At 42.2% G+C, this 21,552-nt stretch overlaps 1 protein-coding gene across 4 annotated transcripts in view; it reads left to right on the top strand.

The window, feature by feature from the left end:
• The window catches only part of LOC139580940 (wings apart-like protein homolog), a 52,827-nt gene that overhangs the window by 2,320 nt on the left and 28,955 nt on the right, over nt 1-21,552 (top strand). Inside the window, exons 1-3 of one of the 4 annotated variants that reach the window (XM_071410117.1) lie at nt 15,657-15,800; nt 19,357-20,074; nt 20,178-20,539. In XM_071410117.1, the coding sequence (XP_071266218.1) occupies nt 15,797-15,800; nt 19,357-20,074; nt 20,178-20,539 (1,084 nt within the window). In that variant the 5' untranslated portion in view covers nt 15,657-15,796. Of the gene's footprint in view, nt 1-15,656; nt 15,805-19,356; nt 20,075-20,177; nt 20,540-21,552 lie in introns of those variants that run through there. The other 3 variants (XM_071410118.1, XM_071410114.1, XM_071410113.1) reach the window with 3 other exon arrangements.

The raw sequence follows: 21,552 nt of genomic DNA, 5'->3' as shown, positions 1-21,552 counted from the left end.
TACTAAATATTTTGATTGTCCTTAGATTTAGTGATCCAATCCTGGGCAGTAAAGAAGACATTTCCTCTAGTGAGGTTACAAAAGAATATGCATAGTTATTCATTTAGGATGCAATTGTGTCTCTTCATTTCACACCATATGTCATCCACCCATCTGATTTAGTCATCAGATTGGTAGCTGACCTCATGATTCAGACGAGTGGCCATTTTGAATGCAACACCCTGCCTTGTGACAATTTACCACTTTGCAAACACTGTTAGCTTTTGACTTTGGAAAAGTTTCCCAACTCTTGGAACAGACAAACCTCTAATCTGTCTTTGGAGCAGGCTTCAACAGGCTCCCTTTGGACTGGAATATTGGGGACAAACTGTCAGCCTGGCAGCCTCTCGTGGATTACTTCCAAAGCGTGTTCACTGGGGAGATGCAAACCCATCAGAATGTGCAGTCTTTATGTTGACGCGCTTCACTAATATAAAACCAGTCCACCTGACAGGGGTAGCCTCGTTTTTAGGAGGCCGGCTTCTCTGTGGCAGGTGGTTATGATTGTATTCAGCATTGCTAAAGGCGCCCGCATATTAGGTTGTTTGCCCCTAGCAGAACTCGGCTAGGCGACGCAAAAGTCTGTCTCGCATACTCCCTAAAGAACTTTCGCTCGAGAAACAAAAAGGGGCAATATTGCCGTTTGTCCCTCTTGAGCAACCGTAGCAACAACATAGCCAGAAACCCTTCCTCAAAATGAATCCAAGATAAATCAAGAAATCTGTAATTTTTATGTTTTTGCTGAGGTCTTAGTCGTGCAATTTTACATCTACCTAAGATGTTTGGTACAGTATTTCTCAAGTGGAAAAAATGTCTCTCGTTGAATGGCAACAACCGCTTCACTGAAGAATCCCGTACATAGTTCCCACTCCTACTAGGCGTCGTAGTACTGTTGACCAATCACAGACGTAGGGGTGCAGACTTCGCCTACCAAACTTTGAAATAAAACGTGCTGAACACCAACGGACGACAACTTCAAATTTCGGCGTAATATATGCGCCCCCATATGTGCGTAATATATGCGCCAACTGTTTCGACTTGGAAGCATGGAACAGGCTTAAGTAGACACGCTGAATGTAATTTACTGCATCAAGGCAGCAACTTGTTGCTCTAGTTACGGGCCCGTTTCAAAGCAATGCTGCTTGCTGGTGTGTGCCTTGTCCACCACAAAACAGTATTGCATCATTTTAAATCCCTGCATATTGCTGTATGCCCTACAGTTAACTCCCAGAATAATTGAAACACTTGAGTAAACAAGGGATACAATGTATATTGAAAGCGGGTGCTTCCACACAGGTGGGTGATTCTCATGAAACCAGTTTTTAAAATGTCTGTGTCAGATTGAGTTGCAAAACCATGATGCATTTGCAAAAATCAACTGTCATCATTCAGGACTGAGATGTAGGTTTTGGAAGTGTCTAATTTTAAATACATTTTACACCTGACTTTGTACATTTTCACCCCAAATTCTCATTACCGAAATGTGTAAAAATTCTTTATCAAAACAACTTTTGAATAAAACGCAATGTTGCTGTAGTTTGTCCATAAATCCTAAAAATGGTATACTAGTTGAAGTTTACATTTAAACTAATATTAATTACATAGTGTTTGTGGACATGTCATTACGTAACACTTTCTCACGTTCCTGTGAAAACTCCAGGCAGTTAAAAAAAGTTTTATTCACCCATGATGCATCGTCTAGATCAAGTATTCCAAAACTGTGGTATGCGCAATGCCGTCGGGGGTACGCCAAATAAATAAAAATGTGATTCACATTTTTAAAAATTAAATAAAACTAAATAGTCTTTTTTCAAACAGTCCATTTATATTTTCCAACGGGGCTATACATTTGGGTGAGGTCCCCCCCCCCCCGAGTTGCCTCGTTTCACTGCCAAAAATAAAATTAAACCGCCTAGTGTTCAGCGAAATAAGAATTACAGGTAGCCTAGTCAAATAATTAACATCCAATCACGTTAACCGTTACTCTCTCACGGGAATACCACTAATGGCCCGTAAGTAGGCAAACGTAGCTGCTGCTCATTCCGTTTGCTTGAAAATGGATAAATGGTTAAAAAAAGTAAGGCCAGCGTCCATAGAGACACATACCAGTGCTACTGGTAATACTGCTACTACCAGCAGTACTGCACCTGTCGGCGACAAGTTCTGCTTCCACGAGTACATCCAATGCTAGCATCAGTAATTCTACATTTGTTATTAGCCCAGCTAGCATGGACACTGACAGTTGTGAATCTGATGCAGCCCGAAGAGCTACTGCCCCCTTACCCGGGAAAGCACAGAACAACAGACAGGGATGTTGGATATGATGAACTAGATATGATGAACTACATTGATTTGGGGTTCACTTATTAGGAGTGGTGCCTTTCCTCAGCCACGGTGTGTTTATGTGCAAAAGTACTATCTCACAACTCGCCAAAACATTCACTCTTGCGCAGACATTTTAGAAACAAAACATGTGAGAATTAAGAAGACTTTTGAGTAGTAAGACATGTATAAAAACAACAGATACTATTTAATGAGAAGGGACTAGAAGCGTCTTATATGGTGAGCTACCGAGTGGCTAGGACAGGCAAGCCCCATACTATTGTGGATTACTTAATTCTTCCTGCTGCCGCAGATATGACTGGGACAATGCTAGTGGAAAAGGCCAAAAAATCTATAAAGACAATGCCTTCATCAAACAACACTGTTCCATGATACATCAGTGACATGGCAGGAGATGTTTTGAAACAATTACTGCTTCGCATACAAGCCAGTGAATTCTATGTGTTACAGCTGAAGAGTCAACAGACGTGGCGGGCCTGGCACAGCACCTGGTATATGTCTGTTATGTTTATGGGGGGTCAATTAAGAAAGACATCCTCTTCTGCAAACCACTGGAAACCAGGACAACAGGAGAGGATATTTTTTAAAGTACTGGACAGCTTTGTGACATCAAATAGATTTGTGGTCAAGATGTGTTGGTATCTGTACTGATGGCGCAAAAGCCATGACAGGGAGACGTAGTGGATTGGTAGCGCTCGTGCAAGCAGTTGCTTCCCGACACCACTTTGGTACACTGCAGCATCCACCCAGAGGCTCTTGCTGCCAAAGGAATGCCTGACAGCTTGAAAGACGTTTTGGACATTAGTGAAAAAGGTTACATTTGTTAAAGCAAGGCCTCTGAACTCTCGTGTATTTTCTGCACAATGCAATGATATGGGCAGCGACCATGTAACGCTTTTACAACATACAGAAGTGCGCTGGTTATCAAGTTTTTAATTGAGAGATGAGCTTAAAGTTTTACTGACCATGATTTTCACTTGTCTGACCGCTTGCATAATGATGCGTTTCTCACACGACTGGCCTATCTGGGTGATGTTTTTTCTCGCCTGAATGATCTGAATCTAGGATTACAGGGACTTCTTCAGCAACTATATTCAATGCGCGGGACAAAATTGAGGCTATGATTAAGAAGTTGTAGCTCTTCTCTGTCTGCATTAACTTCTTGAGAATACAGGGGGTGCTATTTTCCCATTAGCATAATTTGCTCTACAGATTAAACTGCCTCTTATTCAATTATTGCTCTTACTATATGCATATAAATAATACCATTGGAAAGAAAACAATCTCTAGTTTCTAAAACCGTTTCAATTTTGTCTCTGAGTGATACAGAAGTCATTTGACAGCACTTTCCATGACCAAGAAGAAAAAAGCAAGATGTGTATGCCAGCTTCAACGCTCTGCCTATATATGGTCGTGCCCCCTATGACCCGAAACACACCTCATTGGCCTTCCTCTGGGTGTCAAGAGGACGTCAGAGGAAAAATATCTTGTTTATCTGGGACTGACGTGAAATGAGAGCTAATTCTTTGGCGTGACCGACAACTTCCGGTTGTCTAAATCGTGCGACTTGTAGCTGCGATTGTCTTCTGTTGTGCGGCCATTATGGATGAAAACTATCTCCGTCTCGAAGTTTGTTTGATACATGTGACCAGATCATCGTAATGTATGTTTTTTCAATATAGTTTAATCAGATTATTTGAATTTTTTCGGGAGTTTTGTGGTGTTCCGTTGTCTGATTTTATTTACGTTTGAGAGATCCGTGCCACTCGACCAGTACCTGTGCTAAATGGAGTGGGAAAGGAACAATTCTGAACGGAACCAACGACTCATCTTGACAAAGGACACTTTGATCAACATTCTGATGAAAGATCAGCCATAGTAAGACCCAATTTACGATGTTATATCATATCTGTTGTGCATGTGAACTGGCCGTGGGCGCCTAGCCGAATCTGCCTGGTATAGCTATGCTAATTTAGCGCTACATTTTGTTTTCGTTATAAAACATTTAATAAATCTGAAATATTGTTTGGATTCACCAGATGTTGGGCTTTCAATATCTGTACGCTGTGTATTTTTCTGAAATGTTTTAAGATGAGTAATTCGTTATATGACGTTGGTCTCTGTAATTGTTCTGGCTGGGTCAGCACTATTTCAGATTGCAGCTGCAATGTAGAACTGTGATTTATACCTGAAAAATGCACATTTTTCCAAAAAAAAACTATGCTATACCATAAATATGTTATCAGACTGTCATCTTATGAAGTTGTTTCTTGGTTAGTGGCTATATATATTTTTATTTAGTCGAATTAGTGATAGCTACTGACGCAGGAAAAAGCTGTTGGGAGTAAAAAAATCGTGTCCTTTGCTAACGTGGTTAGCTAATAGATTTACATATTCTGTCTTCCCTGTAAAACATTTTAAAAATCTGAAATGGTGGCTTTATTCACAAGACCTGTATCTTTCATCTGGTGTCTTGGACTTGTGATTTAATGATATTTAGATGCTACAAGTTACTTGTGACGCTATGCTAGCTATGCTACTCAGTGGGGGGGGGGTGGGGGGTGCTACCGGATCAGGGTTGGTGACTCGTGAGTTAACAAGGACAACACACAGGTCTTTCCATCATTGTATGATTTTTGTGTGCAAATGAACTCAAGCTTACAGACAATGTCACATGTGATATAGGGAAGCACCTGAGTGAGTTGGGCGCACAATTACGCAGGTACTTTCCCGAAACGGATGACACAAACAACTGGATTTGTTATCCCTTTCATGCCCTGCCTCCAGTGACTTACTGATAGCTGAACAAGAAAGCCTCATCAAAATTGCAACAAGCGGTTCTGTGGAAATGTAATTGAATCAGAAGCCAGTGCCAGATTTCTGAATTGGGCTGCGCTCAGAGTATCCTGCCTTGGCAAATCGCGCTGTTAACTTCTTTGGGCTGCAAGCCCGAAGCCCGGCGCAATATGACAACAGCCACTTCAAGTGCAGGGCGCGAAATTCAAAATATATTTTTTAGAAATATTTAACTTTCACACATTAACAAGTCCAAAACAGCATATGAAAGATAAACATCTTGTGAATCCAGCCAACATGTCCGATTTTTAAAATGTTTTACAGCGAAAACACCACGTATATTTATGTTAGCTCACCACCAAATACAAAAAAGGACAGACATTTTTCACAGCACAGGTAGCATGCACAAAACCAACCTAACTAACCAAGAACCAACCAAACTAACCAAGAAACAACTTCATCAGATGACAGTCTTATAACATGTTATTCAATAAATCTATGTTTTGTTCGGAAAATGTGCATATTTGAGCTATAAATCAGTTTTACATTGCAGCTACCATCACAGCTACCGTCAGAAATAGCACCGAAGCAGCCAGAGTAATTACAGACACCAACGTCAAATACCTAAATACTCATCATAAAACATTTCTGAAAAATACATGGTGTACAGCAAATGAAAGACAGGCATCTTGTGATTCCAGCCAATATTTCCGATTTCTTAAGTGTTTTACAGCGAAAACACAATATAGCATTATATTAGCTTACCACAATAGCCAGAAACACAAGCCATTTACCAGCAGCGAAAGTTAGCGATCGTAACAAACCAGCAAAAGATATATAATTTGACTAACCTTGATAAGCTTCATCAGATGACAGTCCTATAACATCAGGTTAGACATACACTTATGTTTTGTTCGAAAATGTGCATATTTAGAGCTGAAATCAGTGGTTATACATTGTGCTAACGTAGCATCTTTTTCCCACAACGTCCGGATATTTTTCTGACACTCACATATTCTGACCAAATAACTATACATAAACATTACTAAAAAATACATGTTGTATAGGAAATGATAGATACACTAGTTCTTAATGCAATCGCCGTGTTAGAATTCTAAAAATAACTTCATTACGACATCCAGCTTAGTTATAGCGAGAGAGTGCCCAAAATCTGGGCGCAAACTACTAGTACAACATGTTCGACAGATATATGAAATAGCATCATAAAATGGGTCCTACTTTTGATGATCTTCCATCAGAATGTTGTACAAGGGGTCCTTTGTCCAGAACAATCGTTGTTTGGATTTAAAATGTCCTCTTCTCCAGTCAATTAGCACGGAAAGCTAGCAAAGTGGCGCGAAGCTCTCCTTCCTGAACATACGCAGACAAAGCAACACGCCTAACGTCCCGAAAAAAATTCAATAATCTAATAAAACTATATTGAAAAAACATACTTTACGATGATATTGTCACATGTATAAAATCAAAGCCGGAGATATTAGTCGTCTATAACGACAGCTTTACAGAAGGCAATACCAGGTCACTTCTCGCGCGTTCCAGAAAACAGGAAATTGGGGTCACGTCATGCCAAGAGCTTTTATTCGACCTCAGATGATGTAAAACACTCCATTTCTTCTCTCACTGCCTGTTGACATCTAGTGGAAGGCGTATGAAGTGCATGTATACTAATACATATCAAGCCCATTTATAGGCAGGCCCTAGAACAGAGCATCGATTTCAGATTTTCCACTTCCTGTCAGGAAGTTTGCTGCAAAATGAGTTCTGTTTTACTCACAGATATAATTCAAACGGTTTTAGAAACTAGAGTGTTTTCTATCCAATAGTAATAATAATATGCATATTGTACGAGCAAGAATTGAGTACGAGGCCGTTTGAAATGGGCACCTTTTATCCAGGCTACTCAATACTGCCCCTGCAGCCCAAAGAGGTTAAGACACTGATGCCCTTTGCAACCACGTACCTATGTGAGAGGATTCTCGGCCCTCACTAGCATGAAAACGAAATACAGGCACAGACTGTGTGTGGGAAATGATTTAAGACCGACTCTCCAATACAACCCAACATTGCGGAGTTATGTGCATCCTTTCAAGCACACCCTTCTCATTGACCTGTGGTGAGTTACAGTGGCTTGCGAAAGTATTCACCCCTCTTGGCATTTTTCCTATTTTGTTGCCTTACAACCTGGAATTAAAATATATTTTTTTGGGGGGGGGGGGTTGTATCATTTGATTTACAGAACATGCCTACCACTTTGAAGATGCAAAATATTTTTGTGACAAGAAATAAGACAACTTAACTTGAGCATGCATAACTATTCACCCCCCCAAAGTCAATACTTTGTAGAGCCACCTTTTGCAGCAATTACAGCTGCAAGTCTCTTGGGGTATGTCTCTATAAGCTTGGCACATCTAGCCACTGGGATTCTTGCCCATTCTTCAAGGCAAAACTGCTCCAGCTCCTTCAAATCGGATGGGTTCCGCTGGTGTACGCAATCTTTAAGTCATACCACAGATTCTCAATTGGATTGAGGTCTGGGCTTTGACTAGGCCATTCCAAGACATTTAAATGTTTCCCCATAAACATCTCAAGTCTTGCTTTAGCAGTATGCTTAGCGTCATTGTCCTGCTGGAAGGTGAACCTCCGTCCCAGTCTCAAATCTCTGGAAGACTGAAACAGGTTTCCCTCAAGAATTTCCCTGTATTTAGCACCATCCATCATTCCTTAAATTCTGACCAGTTTCCCAGTCCCTGCCGATGGGAAAACATCCCCACAGCATGATACTGCCACCACCATGCTTCACTGTGTTCTCGGAGTGATGAGAGGTGTTGGGTTTGCGCCATACATAGCGTTTTCCTTGATGGCCAAAAAGCTCAATTTTAGTCTCATCTAACCAGAGTACCTTCTTCCATATGTTTGGGGAGTCTCCCACATGCCTTTTGGCGAACACCATACGTGTTTGCTTATTTTTTTCTTTAAGCAATGGCTTTTTGCTGGCCACTCTTCCGTAAAGCTCAGCTCTGTGGAGTGTATGGCTTAAAGTGGTCCTATGGACAGATACTCCGATCTCCGCTGTGGAGCTTTGCGGCTCCTTCAGGATTATCTTTGGTCTGATTTAATGCCCTCCTTACCTGGTCTGTTAGTTTTGGTGGGCGGCCCTCTCTTGGCAGGTTTGTTGTGGTGCCATATTCTTTCCATTTTTGTAATAATGGATTTAATGGTGCTCTGTGGGATGTTCAAAGTTTCTGATTTTTTTAATAACCCAACCCTGATCTGTACTTCTCCACAATTTTGTCCCTGACCTGTTTGGAGAGCTCCTTGGTCTTCATGGTAACGCTTGCTTGCTTGGTGGTGCCCCTGGCTTAGTGGTGTTGCAGACTCTGGGGCCTTTCAGAACAAGTGTGTATATATATATACTGAGATCATGTGACAGATCACATGACACTTAGAATGCACACAGGTGGACTTTATTTAACTAATTATGTGACTTCTGAAGGTAATTGGTTGCACCAGATCTTATTTAGGGGCTTCATAGCAAAGGGGGCACCACTTGTCTGTTTTTGAATTTTTTTGAATCAAGTTTTTATTTTTTTCACTTCACCAATTTGACCGTTTTGTGTCCATTACATGAAATCCAAATAAAAAATCAATTTAAATTACAGGTTGTAATGCAACAAAATAGTGAAAATGCCAAGGGGGTGAATACTTTTGCAAGGCGCTGTATTCACTATTTTTGATGAACAAATGAAGTTTCATGTGTAAGATGGCTAAATAAAGAGCAAACTTGTTTATTATTATTCGTGCCCTGGTCCTATAAGAGCTTTTTGTCACAACCTGGCTCGTGGGAAGTGACAAACTCACACTCATGGCAGGCTTACAGTGATGGCAAAACACATCTGAGAGTGTGCTGACCCTGGTGCTAGAGGGGTTACGCAGCTGGAGGTTGAATATTTGAAGGGGTACAGGACTATAAAAAGTTTGGGAACCACTGATCTAGAGGATGATGTTACGTTAATTTATTCGCTTATATGCCTTCAGAATGATGTTCGAAGTTCTCCAACACTCCCTTTATCCCACTTGGCCTTCTCATTACTGACATGGTCAAATTGGGGGAAAAGTCAGATGTTTTTTTAGTTTAGAATTATATAATTTCATTTAAAATATGTTTATTTTCAGTGTTATGTTTAACTTTGGCCTTTTTCATTGGGAGATCAATGTAAAAGAAATACTATGGATTTGTTTACTCTTTTGGACTGCGAAAACTGTTACGGTAATGAGAATTTTGTGAATGTTCTTAATGTATAGTTGTATAGTATCTAAAAAATGTTTTTATTAAATATGAGTATATATTGTAATCTCAGTGAAAAATGACACTTAAAAAACAGTTGTGAGATTGACCCAGGTGTGGTGTCTGTTAATTAAGTCATTTAGGGGTACATTAAGCAATTAACATCCCGTCATGCTTAGGGTCATGTATAAAAATGCTGGGCAGGCCATTATTTTGGCTACCATATCATCCTATGGCGGCATAGCCAATGTCCTAATCCACAGGGTACGAGTGGTCACTGAAGGGTTTGATGAGCATGAAAACGATGTACCGTGGTTCCTCAATTAAGTTTATACTGCAGCGCATTAAGGTACATGTCTGGCACATTGCGTCACCGCAAGGGGGAGTTAGAAATCTGATAATACTTTTGGTGCCAGGTGCTAATGTTTCTTTCTTCACTAAATTAATGACGTGAATGGGTAACTGAAACCAGATAACTGATAATTGTGCACTTGTTTGAAGGAACTGGCTGAGGGTGATTGAATTTCGAACAATGGTGTAAGAACTGCTCTTCCTGTCTCGCGCGCACACCACTTTTTAACTGGACTGTAGGCTATCACTTAAAAGAACTGTTAAACTATTTTTATTGTATATAAACTGTTTCCTTTATTTTGGCAGTTACCTGTATCATATGAAATTGTCCAATGTTGGTGATCGTGTGCCCGCCTATTCTAGTTTTTAGCTGATAGTAGTGGAACCCGGTGTGGTCGTCTGCTGCAATAGCCCGTCCATGACGAGGACTGACGGGTTGTGCATACAGAGATGCTGTTCTGCACACCACTGTTGTACTGCGCCGCTATTTGCCTAATTGTGGCCCGCCTGTTAGCTTGCACGATTCTTGCCATTGTCCTTCGACTTCTCTCACCAATGCGCTGTTTTTGCCCACAGGACTGCCGCTGACACACATTTTTATTTGTTGCACCATTCTCGGTAAACCCTAGACACTGTCATGTGTGAAAAGCCCAGGAGGCCGTCCGTTTCTGAGATGCGCCTGGCACCGACAAACACAGCACGCTCAAAGTCTCTTAGGTCACTAGTTTTGCCCAATCCAATGTTCAATCAAACAGTAACTGAATGCCTCTGTCTGCCTGCTTTATAAAGCAAGCCACGTGACTGACTCTGTTGGAGCGAACCATTTTTGGGAATGGGGTGTACCTAATAAACTGGCCACTGAGTGTATATTCTTTCAGTCTATGAGAACTGAAAGTATCAATCATTTGCACATTTAGCAACAACACTGCCATGTTCCTACACAAACCCAGGATATCCTCTAAGGCCCAGTGTTCACTTGTCCACCTGTAGAAACTCTTTGTTTGGCTGGCGGGGAAATCAATCCGAGCAGACCAGAGATTAAAGGACACTTTTCAGAGCCAGAACTTGGTAATGATGGTAATACTTATTGAGCTCCATTAAGGATTCATCAAGCTTAGTGTTCCGCCCATTTTTAATGTGGCTAATCGTTTATAAGCTTAATTTGACCCCAAAAAACGTTAACTCTTGAGGCGTTCAGTGATGGTGACGAAGGTGTGATCGTCTCTGCGTTGATTGCCCAGACACAGAGAGAGGGTAGTCTCAATCCCTCCAAAGGACCGACTGCATAATGAACAAGGTCTGTTACAGCTCTGGTTAGATTCTAATCAGGTATTTTCTCAGATGATTTCTCAAGTGCAAAGGATTTGGAAATAATAAAACATTCCCATTTAAAATAATTTACACGGGAGGAAGGGAAATGCCAAACACAGCCCGTTCATTAAATGTCTTGGCATTCTCAGCAAAAACCACAACACCATGAAATAACTAGTTATTTTGAAGTCATAAATGTAAAGGTGTAAAGGCTCGTTGCAAACTGTGTGAAGACCGTAATTAATTTGCCAGAATTTTACATAATTATGACAACATTGAAGGTTGTGCAATGTAACAGCAATATTTAGACTTAGGGTTGCCACCTGTTCGATAAAATACGTAACGGTTCCGTATTTCACTGAAAGAATAAACATTTTGTTTTCGAAATTATAGTTTCCCGGAATTGACCATATTAATGACCAACTACTCGTATTTCTTTGTTTATTATAATTAAGTCTATGATTTGATTCTGAGAGCGGTGGTAGGCAGCAGCAGGCTCGTAAGCATTCATTCAAACAGCACTTTACTGAGTTTTCCAGCAGCTCTTCGCAATGCTTGCGGCACAGCGCTGTTTATGACGTCAAGCCTATCAAATCCTGAGATTAGGCTGGCAATACTAAAGGGCCTATTAGAACATCCAATAGTCAAAGGTATATGAAATACAAATGGTAAAGAGAAATACACTGCTCAAAAAAATAAAGGGAACACTTAAACAACACAATGTAACTCCAAGTCAATCACACTTCTGTGAAATCAAACTGTCCACTTAGGAAGCAACACTGATTGACAATAAATTTCACATGCTGTTGTGCAAATGGAATAGACAAAAGGTGGAAATTATAGGCAATTAGCAAGACACCCCCAATAAAGGAGTGGTTCTGCAGGTGGTGACCACAGACCACTTCTCAGTTCCTATGCTTCCTGGCTGATGTTTTGGTCACTTTTGAATGCTGGCGGTGCTTTCACTCTAGTGGTAGCATGAGACGGAGTCTACAACCCACACAAGTGGCTCAGGTAGTGCAGCTCATCCAGGATGGCACATCAATGCGAGCTGTGGCAAGAAGGTTTGCTGTGTCAGCGTAGTGTCCAGAGCATGGAGGCGCTACCAGGAGACAGGCCAGTACATCAGGAGACGTGGAGGAGGCCGTAGGAGGGCAACAACCCAGCAGCAGGACCGCTACCTCCGCCTTTGTGCAAGGAGGAGCACTGCCAGAGCCCTGCAAAATGACCTCCAGCAGGCCACAAATGTGCATGTGTCTGCTCAAACGGTCAGAAACAGACTCCCTGAGGGTGGTATGAGGGCCCGACGTCCACAGGTGGGGGTTGTGCTTACAGCCCAACACCGTGCAGGACGTTTGGCATTTGCCAGAGAACACCAAGATTGGCAAATTCGCCACTGGCGCCCTGTGCTCTTCACAGATGAAAGCAGGTTCACACTGAGCACATGTGACAGACGTGACAGAGTCTGGAGACGCCGTGGAGAACGTTCTGCTGCCTGCAACATCCTCCAGCATGACCGGTTTGGCGGTGGGTCAGTCATGGTGTGGGGTGGCATTTCTTTGTGGGGCCGCACAGCCCTCCATGTGCTCGCCAGAGGTAGCCTGACTGCCATTAGGTACCGAGATGAGATCCTCAGACCCCTTGTGAGACCATATGCTGGTGCGGTTGGCCCTGGGTTCCTCCTAATGCAAGACAATGCTAGACCTCATGTGGCTGGAGTTTGTCGGCAGTTCCTGCAAGAGGAAGGCATTGATGCTATGGACTGGCCCGCCCGTTCCCCAGACCTGAATCCAATTGAGCACATCTGGGACATCATGTCTCGCTCCATCCACCAACGCCACGTTGCACCACAGACTGTCCAGGAGTTGGCGGATGCTTTAGTCCAGGTCTGGGAGGAGATCCCTCAGGAGACCATCCGCCACCTCATCAGGAGCATGCCCAGGCGTTGTAGGGAGGTCATACAGGCACGTGGAGGCCACACACACTACTGAGCCTCATTTTGACTTGTTTTAAGGACATTACATCAAAGTTGGATCAGCCTGTAGTGTGGTTTTCCACTTTAATTTTGAGTGTGACTCCAAATCCAGACCTCCATGGTTTGATAAATTTGATTTCCATTGATCATTTTTTTGTGATGTTTGTTGTCAGCACATTCAACTATGTAAAGAAAAAAGTATTTAATAAGAATATTTCATTCATTCAGATCTAGGATGTGTTATTTTAGTGTTCCCTTTATTTTTTTGAGCAGTGTAGTTGACTCGTCATAATTCCTATAATGTCTACAACCTAAAACTTCTTAACTGGGAATATTGAAGAACTGGGAATATTGAACTACCAGCTTTCATATGTTCTCATGCTCTGAGCAAGGAACTTAAACATTAGCTGTTTTACATGGCACATATTGCACTTTTACTTCTCCAACACTGTTTTTGCATTATTTAAACCATATTGAACATGACTAAATAGATTTTATTTATGTATTATTTTAAGTTAAAATAAGTGTTCATTCAGTATTGTTGTAATTGTCATTATTACATATATATATATATATATATATAAATAGTCCGATTTTAATAGGTATCGTTTTTGTTTTGGTCCTCCAATCGGTCGACCTCTACTTGTAACTACATCAACAGGTGTAGACCTTACAGTGAAATGCTTACTTACAAGCCCTTAACCAACAATAGAGTTAAGAAAAATGTTTTAAAGTGTTTACAATTTATTTATTTATAAAATAACAGTAGTGAGGCTATATACAGGGTGTACTGGTACAGAGTCAATGTGCGAGTGCACAGGTTAGTCAAGGTAATTGGGGTAATATGTACATTTAGGTAGAGGTAAAGTGACTGACTATGCATGAGTAGCAGCTTTCAACCTGCTCCACTACAGCCCCGTCGACGAGAATAGGGGCGTGCTCGGTCCTCCTTTTCCTGTAGTCCACAATCTCCTTTTTGTCTTGTTCACGTTGAGGGAGAGGTTGTTATCCTGGCACCACACTGCCAGGTCTCTGACCTCCTCCCTATAGGCTCTCATCGTTGTCGGCAAACTTAATGATGGTGTCGTGATCATGAACGTTGACACTGATATGGAAATGTGAAGTGCACATTTGGACTAACGGGTGTTTGGCTTGCTTGTATGACATCAAAGCAGTATTTATTATAATCCTCAACGTCTCATCTTTCAAAATACATTGAATTCTCTTAATTTACAACATTTGTCTCATTCAGACAACAAAACATTTGCAAAAGTTGCCCAATTAGCAGGAGGGATGGGTGCAACTTGTCGCATGGGGTGCTCAGAATAGCTGTCAGTAAAAATCCAGTCAGCTTTGAAGCGCAGAGCCTGAGCTCTGATGTAATTTATATAATGTTACTGTACAGCCACTGTGTTCCAATTTAGGCGCTAATCGGTTTCCAAATCTGCCATTTTTCAATCTGTGTAGGGGTTAAAGGGATAGTCCACTCCAGAATGAAACTCCTGTCAATTTGGTGATGCGTCAGTGGTCACAACCATTTTCTGAGTCAAGATCACTTTGAGTCAAAATGCAAGCCGAGATCTATCGTTTAGATTTGTTTTTAACATGACTTCAAAAATGTAAGCCTATGCAACATGAACCTATTAAAAACAGTACCTTAGCAATGAGGTTTGTGCGGTAGGCTATTGGTCCAATACAATATCACTGCATATTGGCTTTGCTTGAATTGCCCTGCACATGTTGTAAGGACCATACATTTGTTTTTATATAACAATTCAGAAAAAAATGGTATATGAGTATGAGGTAGGCTATATAATCACACCGGTAATAGAGCATCTGTTGTAGTACTTGAGGCACAGCTGAGTGAGAATACATTTTAAATAATTTGCTTAGTATTTTTTATTTTGCCCTCATCTGATGCTCAGCCTCAACGTCCCTCCGCTCTATTTGACACTGACCAAAAAGGGACACCGTCTTCCAGCTCATGATGACAACTTGAGTCGCACCGCATTATTTCTCTCTCATGCAGAAATCCATGTTACTCCTATGAACAGAGAAAGTTACATTTTGCGCGATATTTAAAAAGATCTAAGCCGCTAATAATACCAACGCAAGCCTATCGATGCACTTTCCTACTCATTCATTATATCTGCAGTGCTGGTTGTAGCGCGAGTGTAGGAAGACTGCATTTTATGGCTTATAAAATGTTGAATAAAAGTGACAGTGCTGAGTAAGAACTTAAACATGAGCTCACTCATAAAAACAGCAGCTCTTTGCTGTATTCGTTGACACTTCTCTCTATCTAGTCTTGGTTTTAAAAGTTTTGAAATCTCACAGTATCAATTTTGCTTTTGCTTGCTACGTTACTGCAGACATGGTAATGTGAGCCATCCGATTGGCCAGGGGTAGGCCCATAGTGCACTTGATTTGCTCTCCGGGCCTGCCGGGAAGACAGTTTGTACCTTCAGACAAATGAAATGGCAACACTTAGCCTACCTGGCGTGCAGGGCAGCCGAATCGGGTGCACCTACAGTCAATGGCGCGAGACGAATAAATACAAATAGGAACGCTTTATTGTTGGTTTTTACAGAAATGTTTGGAGATCGACTAGGAATGCCTGGGAGAATGAGCAGTCGATCGCAATCAACCGGTTGGTGACGACTGGTCTATGTTCTATGAGTAGGTAAAACATATATTTTCCCCATGATATAACTTCTAAGTAGTTCGTCTAGAAAATCAGGAAATCGTGTTGTGCCATGTCATCACGGTGCTTATCACTGGAGAGAAGTTTGTTATTCCCTATCACACTCATAACTCTTTTTGAAACATTACCTGCACTCCCTATCGCCATATGGATCAGCTAGGGTTGGGCGGTATCCAGTTTTCCATACCGTGCATGTGCCATCCCGAGATATACTGTATTAAAACTTCTGGTAAGCCCCAAACGTCACTTACCAGAAGTACTAAGGAATCTCCATAGCGGATTTACTACTAAGACTGACAACCCAGCTCATAAAGTTATGCATCTCAAAACGCAGTTTGCAGCATTCACAAAGCAAATATTAGACAACATTAATTCAAGAGAGGATTACCTCAGATTCCGATCCCCACACGTGCTTTGAACTTCGCACCGGTAGTAGGCGCGAGCGTTTTGGCGAGCAAGGAAACGTGCGCTAGCATAGATGGTAACTGACATGGCAGAGATGTTTCGCTAATACCGTCCTAAACAGAAAGTTGTTAGACTGTTAACTGATTAATTAACATAGGCCTACTAATATTTATTGATATGTCCTCTTGATATATAGCTGTAGGCTGCTAATGATGTGATGGTCAGCTCACCATTGACAAGGCATGGTGAATTAATGGTAGCCTAATTGTCAGACCTGCGCCGAGTTGGAGTAGTCAGTTAGCTGAGATAATGGATAATCAAAGTGAATGTATGTTTTTGGTTGCAATCAGCTTTGAAATCAGCATATTTTGCATTGTGGCTATCACAACCAAAGTACTAGGGGTAGCGAATTGATGTTAGCTTTAGCGTTAGCTAGGAAAAAAAAGTTGACCTATTCTAGCCTGTTCTAGCCTCTATGGACATTGTTTTGCGACTAGGAATTAAGTTTAAATATGTATACATGCTGTGTCAGATTATTCAAGTGCGTTAACTTCTGTGCAGCATGAGTGGGGAGCTAACATGATGCAGCCCACTCCCAATGCAGGCTAGCAATGAGTAAGTGGAGCATGTACCGTGCGTGCTATGGTAAGGGCAGTGTTGCCAACTCATTTGTAGGGGAAGTTGTTAGAGGCAGGTCGATTTGTTGCTAAATGACGTTGTGATATCATTGCGTAATAACGTAGAATACACAATAACGTTACTCAAATTGACTGGCCATGTAATATAAACACAACACATTTTAGAAATGCAGATATTTTTATTTTTGTAAACACAACACATTTAATTATTTAACCATTACACATTATTGAACAATTACATTTTTATTTATTTTATTTTTATCTAATAAACCTACACATTCTGAACAATTATAGTTTTAAGCAGTGTATTGGTAGTTATCACGCCTGGCTGCAAAAGTACATTGTGAGTGACGTCGCTCAGCTTGTGCACAGGCAGCTGCAGTCAGCCAACAATGATTTGCAATTTGCGGAAATTGCTGCTGGCCGGGTGCTGCCTGTGCACGAGCTGAGCGCCTGCTGAAGACGTCACTCACAATGCAATTTTGCAGCCAGGCACGTGTGTTGTGACTGAGTGTGTGATAGAGAAAATCGTTTTTGTGTCATTTAGTGGGAAAATGCGTGCATTTTAGCGTTTGAGTCACTTTTCAAAAGTTGCTAATAGTTCCAAATACATTTTTAAAAGTACCTCAATTTGTTGCTAAGTGCTGTTTGGGGGGAAAAAAGTTGCCAGGGTAGTCTGAAAAGTTGCTAAATCTAGCAACAAAATTGGTAAGTTGGCATCACTGGATAAGGGGTAGGCTGTGCTGATACAGGCTTGATCCGTGAGACACATTTTGTGACTACATTTCACAATTTCAGTTTTATGTACCATTTACAAGATTGGCTTTGTACATTTTATTAAAGTACAGACTCAGCTTCAAAATGGTATATTATAGTCATGGGCTCCCGGGTGTAGGCCGTCATTGTAAATATGAATTTGTTCTTAACTGACTTGCCTAGTTAAATAAAGATTATGTTTAAAAAATATATAAAAATAAATTATACACTGCAGTTGGGGGAAACATGGGAAAGTTGTGCTTATTTCAAATGTGTTTCACACTGGCATCTTTTTTAGTATGTCCATTCATGTTCACACCCTTTTAAGCCTTAGCGCCACCCATCTCTAAGTATTCATGTGAGGCCATGTGCTAAATGTTGTGGTTTTAAGGTAGTGTAGTAAACAAGGGGTGAAAGTAGTAGCCTACAATAAGTAACATATCGAGGTAAAAATACACTATAGAGTCCTTAGCCTATATCTGAACATGTTCTTCACATTCACTATATATCAAACCAGCCCCCAGACACATCTAGCTAAGTGGATGGGTTGCTATTGTCTAGACCTGTTCACACGTTCATGAACTAAAATAGATAGCCAGGTGTGTCTGGTGGTGATATGGCAAAGTTTGTGTCATGTAATCATCTGGCTAATTGGAGTATTTTGTTTAGACATCTTAACTGGCAAGTCAGTTAAGAACATTCTTATTTTCAATGACGGCCTAGAAACAGTGGGATAACTTCCTTGTTCAGGGGCAGAACAACAGATTTTTTTATTTACATTTTTTACCTTGTCAGCTTGGGGATTCGATCTTGCAACCTTTCGGTTACTAGTCCAACGCAAACATACTTTGTATCCCTCATTTACTCAGTTATCTTTTATTTTGGCAGTTACCTGTACCAGGTTGAACATGGTGAGATTATACACTCCTAAATTGATACTGCTGTTTTATTTAGGTTATTTTACAGCTAGCTAGCTACAATCACATGCTCATATTGACTTTGGTATAATTGTGTGTAGCTACATTTGCTTTCTAGCTGGCAAGCCAGTCTGCCCAGAGAGAGCATTGCATTGTGAGTTTTGTATTCATCTTGAGCTGCAAAATATTTCCTAAACTATTTTCACATGTTGCTCCCAACCTTATTATACCGACAAAAAAATGTTGTTAGCACATGTTAGTGTTATTTAACACCGTTTAACACTTATTTAACACCGTAAATCATAGAAATGTTTTTTTGGGGGGTGTCTTATTCCTTTTGGGGGGGATTCACCAGAATGTGCATGCCTGCATGCAAGTGGTATGTAGCAGCCTATTGGAACTCAACTGCAAGTATAGTTTTTTAGGAAGTCATTGCTGTCCCACATAAATAATTACAGGTGCCCGTGTTTTCAATGTCCACACCCTGTCTTCACATGTAGGCTAACCCGGTCTGCTCCTGTTGTGGTGGATGAGACCAATCAAGTTGGAGATGTTTATCTGACTCAGCATTGAGTTTTTTTTCCAGCTTTGCTAAAAGCTTCGAGGGTGTGCTGCTCCTCTCACAGCCCTAGCAGTTAACACTCCCTAATACATGGTTATCTCCACTTTCTGCTGTGAAAATGGCACCCATGCGGCATTGTGACAGGCATCGACTTTGTTTTTAGAGCACTTCAGCTGCTCTATGCTACATCTCTGTCAGAGACGGTAACTGCCAAGACTTATGTGGTGCTAATGCATTGCTTTTTCTCCTCCAGCCAAGCCAAGCCAACCGAGCTGGTCTAATGAGGGTGCGACTGCAGAGAAACATAGCTACTCATGGTACAGCAACGCCTCGGAGAGCGACAAGAAGCCCATCGCTCAGACCACCACCCTAAAGAGCGAGGCCAAGTACTCGTACGACAACTGGGATGCTGTGATGCTTCTGGGGCCCACCTCGCCCACCCCAGAGCCCACTAGAAACTCCTCAATGTGGGGTGGCGCGGGCAGCTACGGCCTGGGTCTGGCCAGGGAGGACAAGCCATCCCCAGAGCCGACCCCCAGTTACGTAGTAGGCCAGAGGGATTTCGAAGTCCCCATCGAGCCCTCCGAGTCCCAGGACCACTCCCAGTCTCTCCTCAGGGCTAGCACCAACTGCCGGACCTACCACCGGCCCAACAAAGGCAAGCAGGCCGGCGACTCTGACAGCACCAGTAGTACTAGCACCAGTACCAGCACATCCTTCAGTAGTGGGCCCGGATCTAGCCCACTCAAGACCAACAATACGGAGAACAGCAACAAGCCGGCGGGCCGTGGGAGGACGAGAGACTACACAGTGCTGCACCCGTCCTGCCTGTCGATGTTTAACGTCACCATTCAGGACCGGGTCATGGAGGAATACACCCCCGCTTCCGCCGTGGCTGCCCCCCTGACAGACCCGGGAGAGGCTGGCCGACTGAAAAAGAAGAATGAACCAGCACCGGCCAAGCCCATCAGGTGACGACCTGCTACCTACTAGTGATGGGGGGGGGATCGATAGTTACATATTGTAATATTATTTTGGACAATATTATATCCTTTTTCTCTCTCTCTCTCCCAGGTTCAGACCTACACAGAGCAAGGCCAAGAAAGACACCAAGCTGGACTTCTTTGGCTTCGAGGAAAACGAGGCAGGCCGTGGTGCCAACCAGGAGGAGGGCAGTTCTGACCCTGTGGCATCCGGCAGCTCCAATTACAAGATTAAGTACTTTGGCTTTGACGATATGAGCGGCAGTGACAGCGACGAAGACGAGGACTCCCACGCCAAAGAGAGGAAGGCTAAGAGGGCTGTAGCCACCGCTGCTGCAGCCACAGCCTCCCTTGCTGCCATGGAGATGAGGGTGGACAGCCCCCTGTCCAGCAGTGAGGAGCTGGACAGTCAGACCAACAGCAACACAGGTCAGGGACAGGACCTCAGGCGAGGTCAGTACTACCAATCCCCCCTTGGGAAACCACAGACCGGCATCATTACAGGGCATACTTAGGCCTCAGGCGAGGTCAATAACACAAACTTCGAGATCTCTACACAGGAGCCTCACTAAATGCTAATGTTATGTTAGTATGGTCCTCCAAAGCTAATTAGGAAAGCGAGTAACGTTTTGTTTCAACCTTCATGGTAGTTCTATAAGGCCATTAGCGGGGGCAATTTTGGGATGAGCACAAACAAACAAAACAGTCCTAATAAGAAAACTGAGACTCATCCTCACCCACTCACAGCTCTTTCCTATACAAGACTGACATGTCAGAGATAGATGGATATATACAGTTCCTTTCGAAAGTATTCCACATTTTGTTACGGTACAGCCTTGATTAAATTGTTTTTTCCTCCTCAATCTACACACAATACCCCATAATAACAAAGCAATAACGTGTTTATATAAATGTTTAATTTATAAAAAAATTCACTGAAATATGACATTTACATATGTATTCAGACCCTTTACTCAGCGCTATGTTAAATCACTTTGGAAGCGAATACAGCCTGGAGTCTTGAGTATGACGCTACAAGCTTGGCACACCTGTATTAGGAGAGTTTCTCCCATTCTTCTCTGCAGGTTAGATGGGGAACGTTGCTGCACAGCTATTTTCAGGTCTCTCCAGAGATGTTCGATCGGGTTTAAGTCCGGGCTCTGGCTGGGCCACTCGAGGACATTCAGAGACTTGTCCCCAGGCCACTCCTGTGTTTTCTTAGTTGTGTGCTTAGGGACATTGTGCTGTTGGAAGGTGATCCTTCGCCCCAGTCTGAGGTCCTGAGCGCTCTGGAGCAGGTTTTCATGAAGGATCTTTCTGTACTTCTCTCCGTTCATCTTTCCTTCGATCCTGACTAGTCTCCCAGTCCCTGCCGCTGAAAAACATCCCCACAGCATGATGCTGCCACCACCATGCTTCACCATAGGGATGGTGCCAGGTTTCCTCCAGATGTGATGCTTGGCATT

This window comes from Salvelinus alpinus, chromosome 7 (genome assembly GCF_045679555.1).
Source record: "Salvelinus alpinus chromosome 7, SLU_Salpinus.1, whole genome shotgun sequence".
In the NCBI taxonomy this organism is placed as follows: Eukaryota; Metazoa; Chordata; class Actinopteri; order Salmoniformes; family Salmonidae; genus Salvelinus; species Salvelinus alpinus.
The sequence above is the reverse complement of the archived record's forward strand: the minus strand, read 5'-3'. Positions and strand labels throughout refer to the sequence as shown.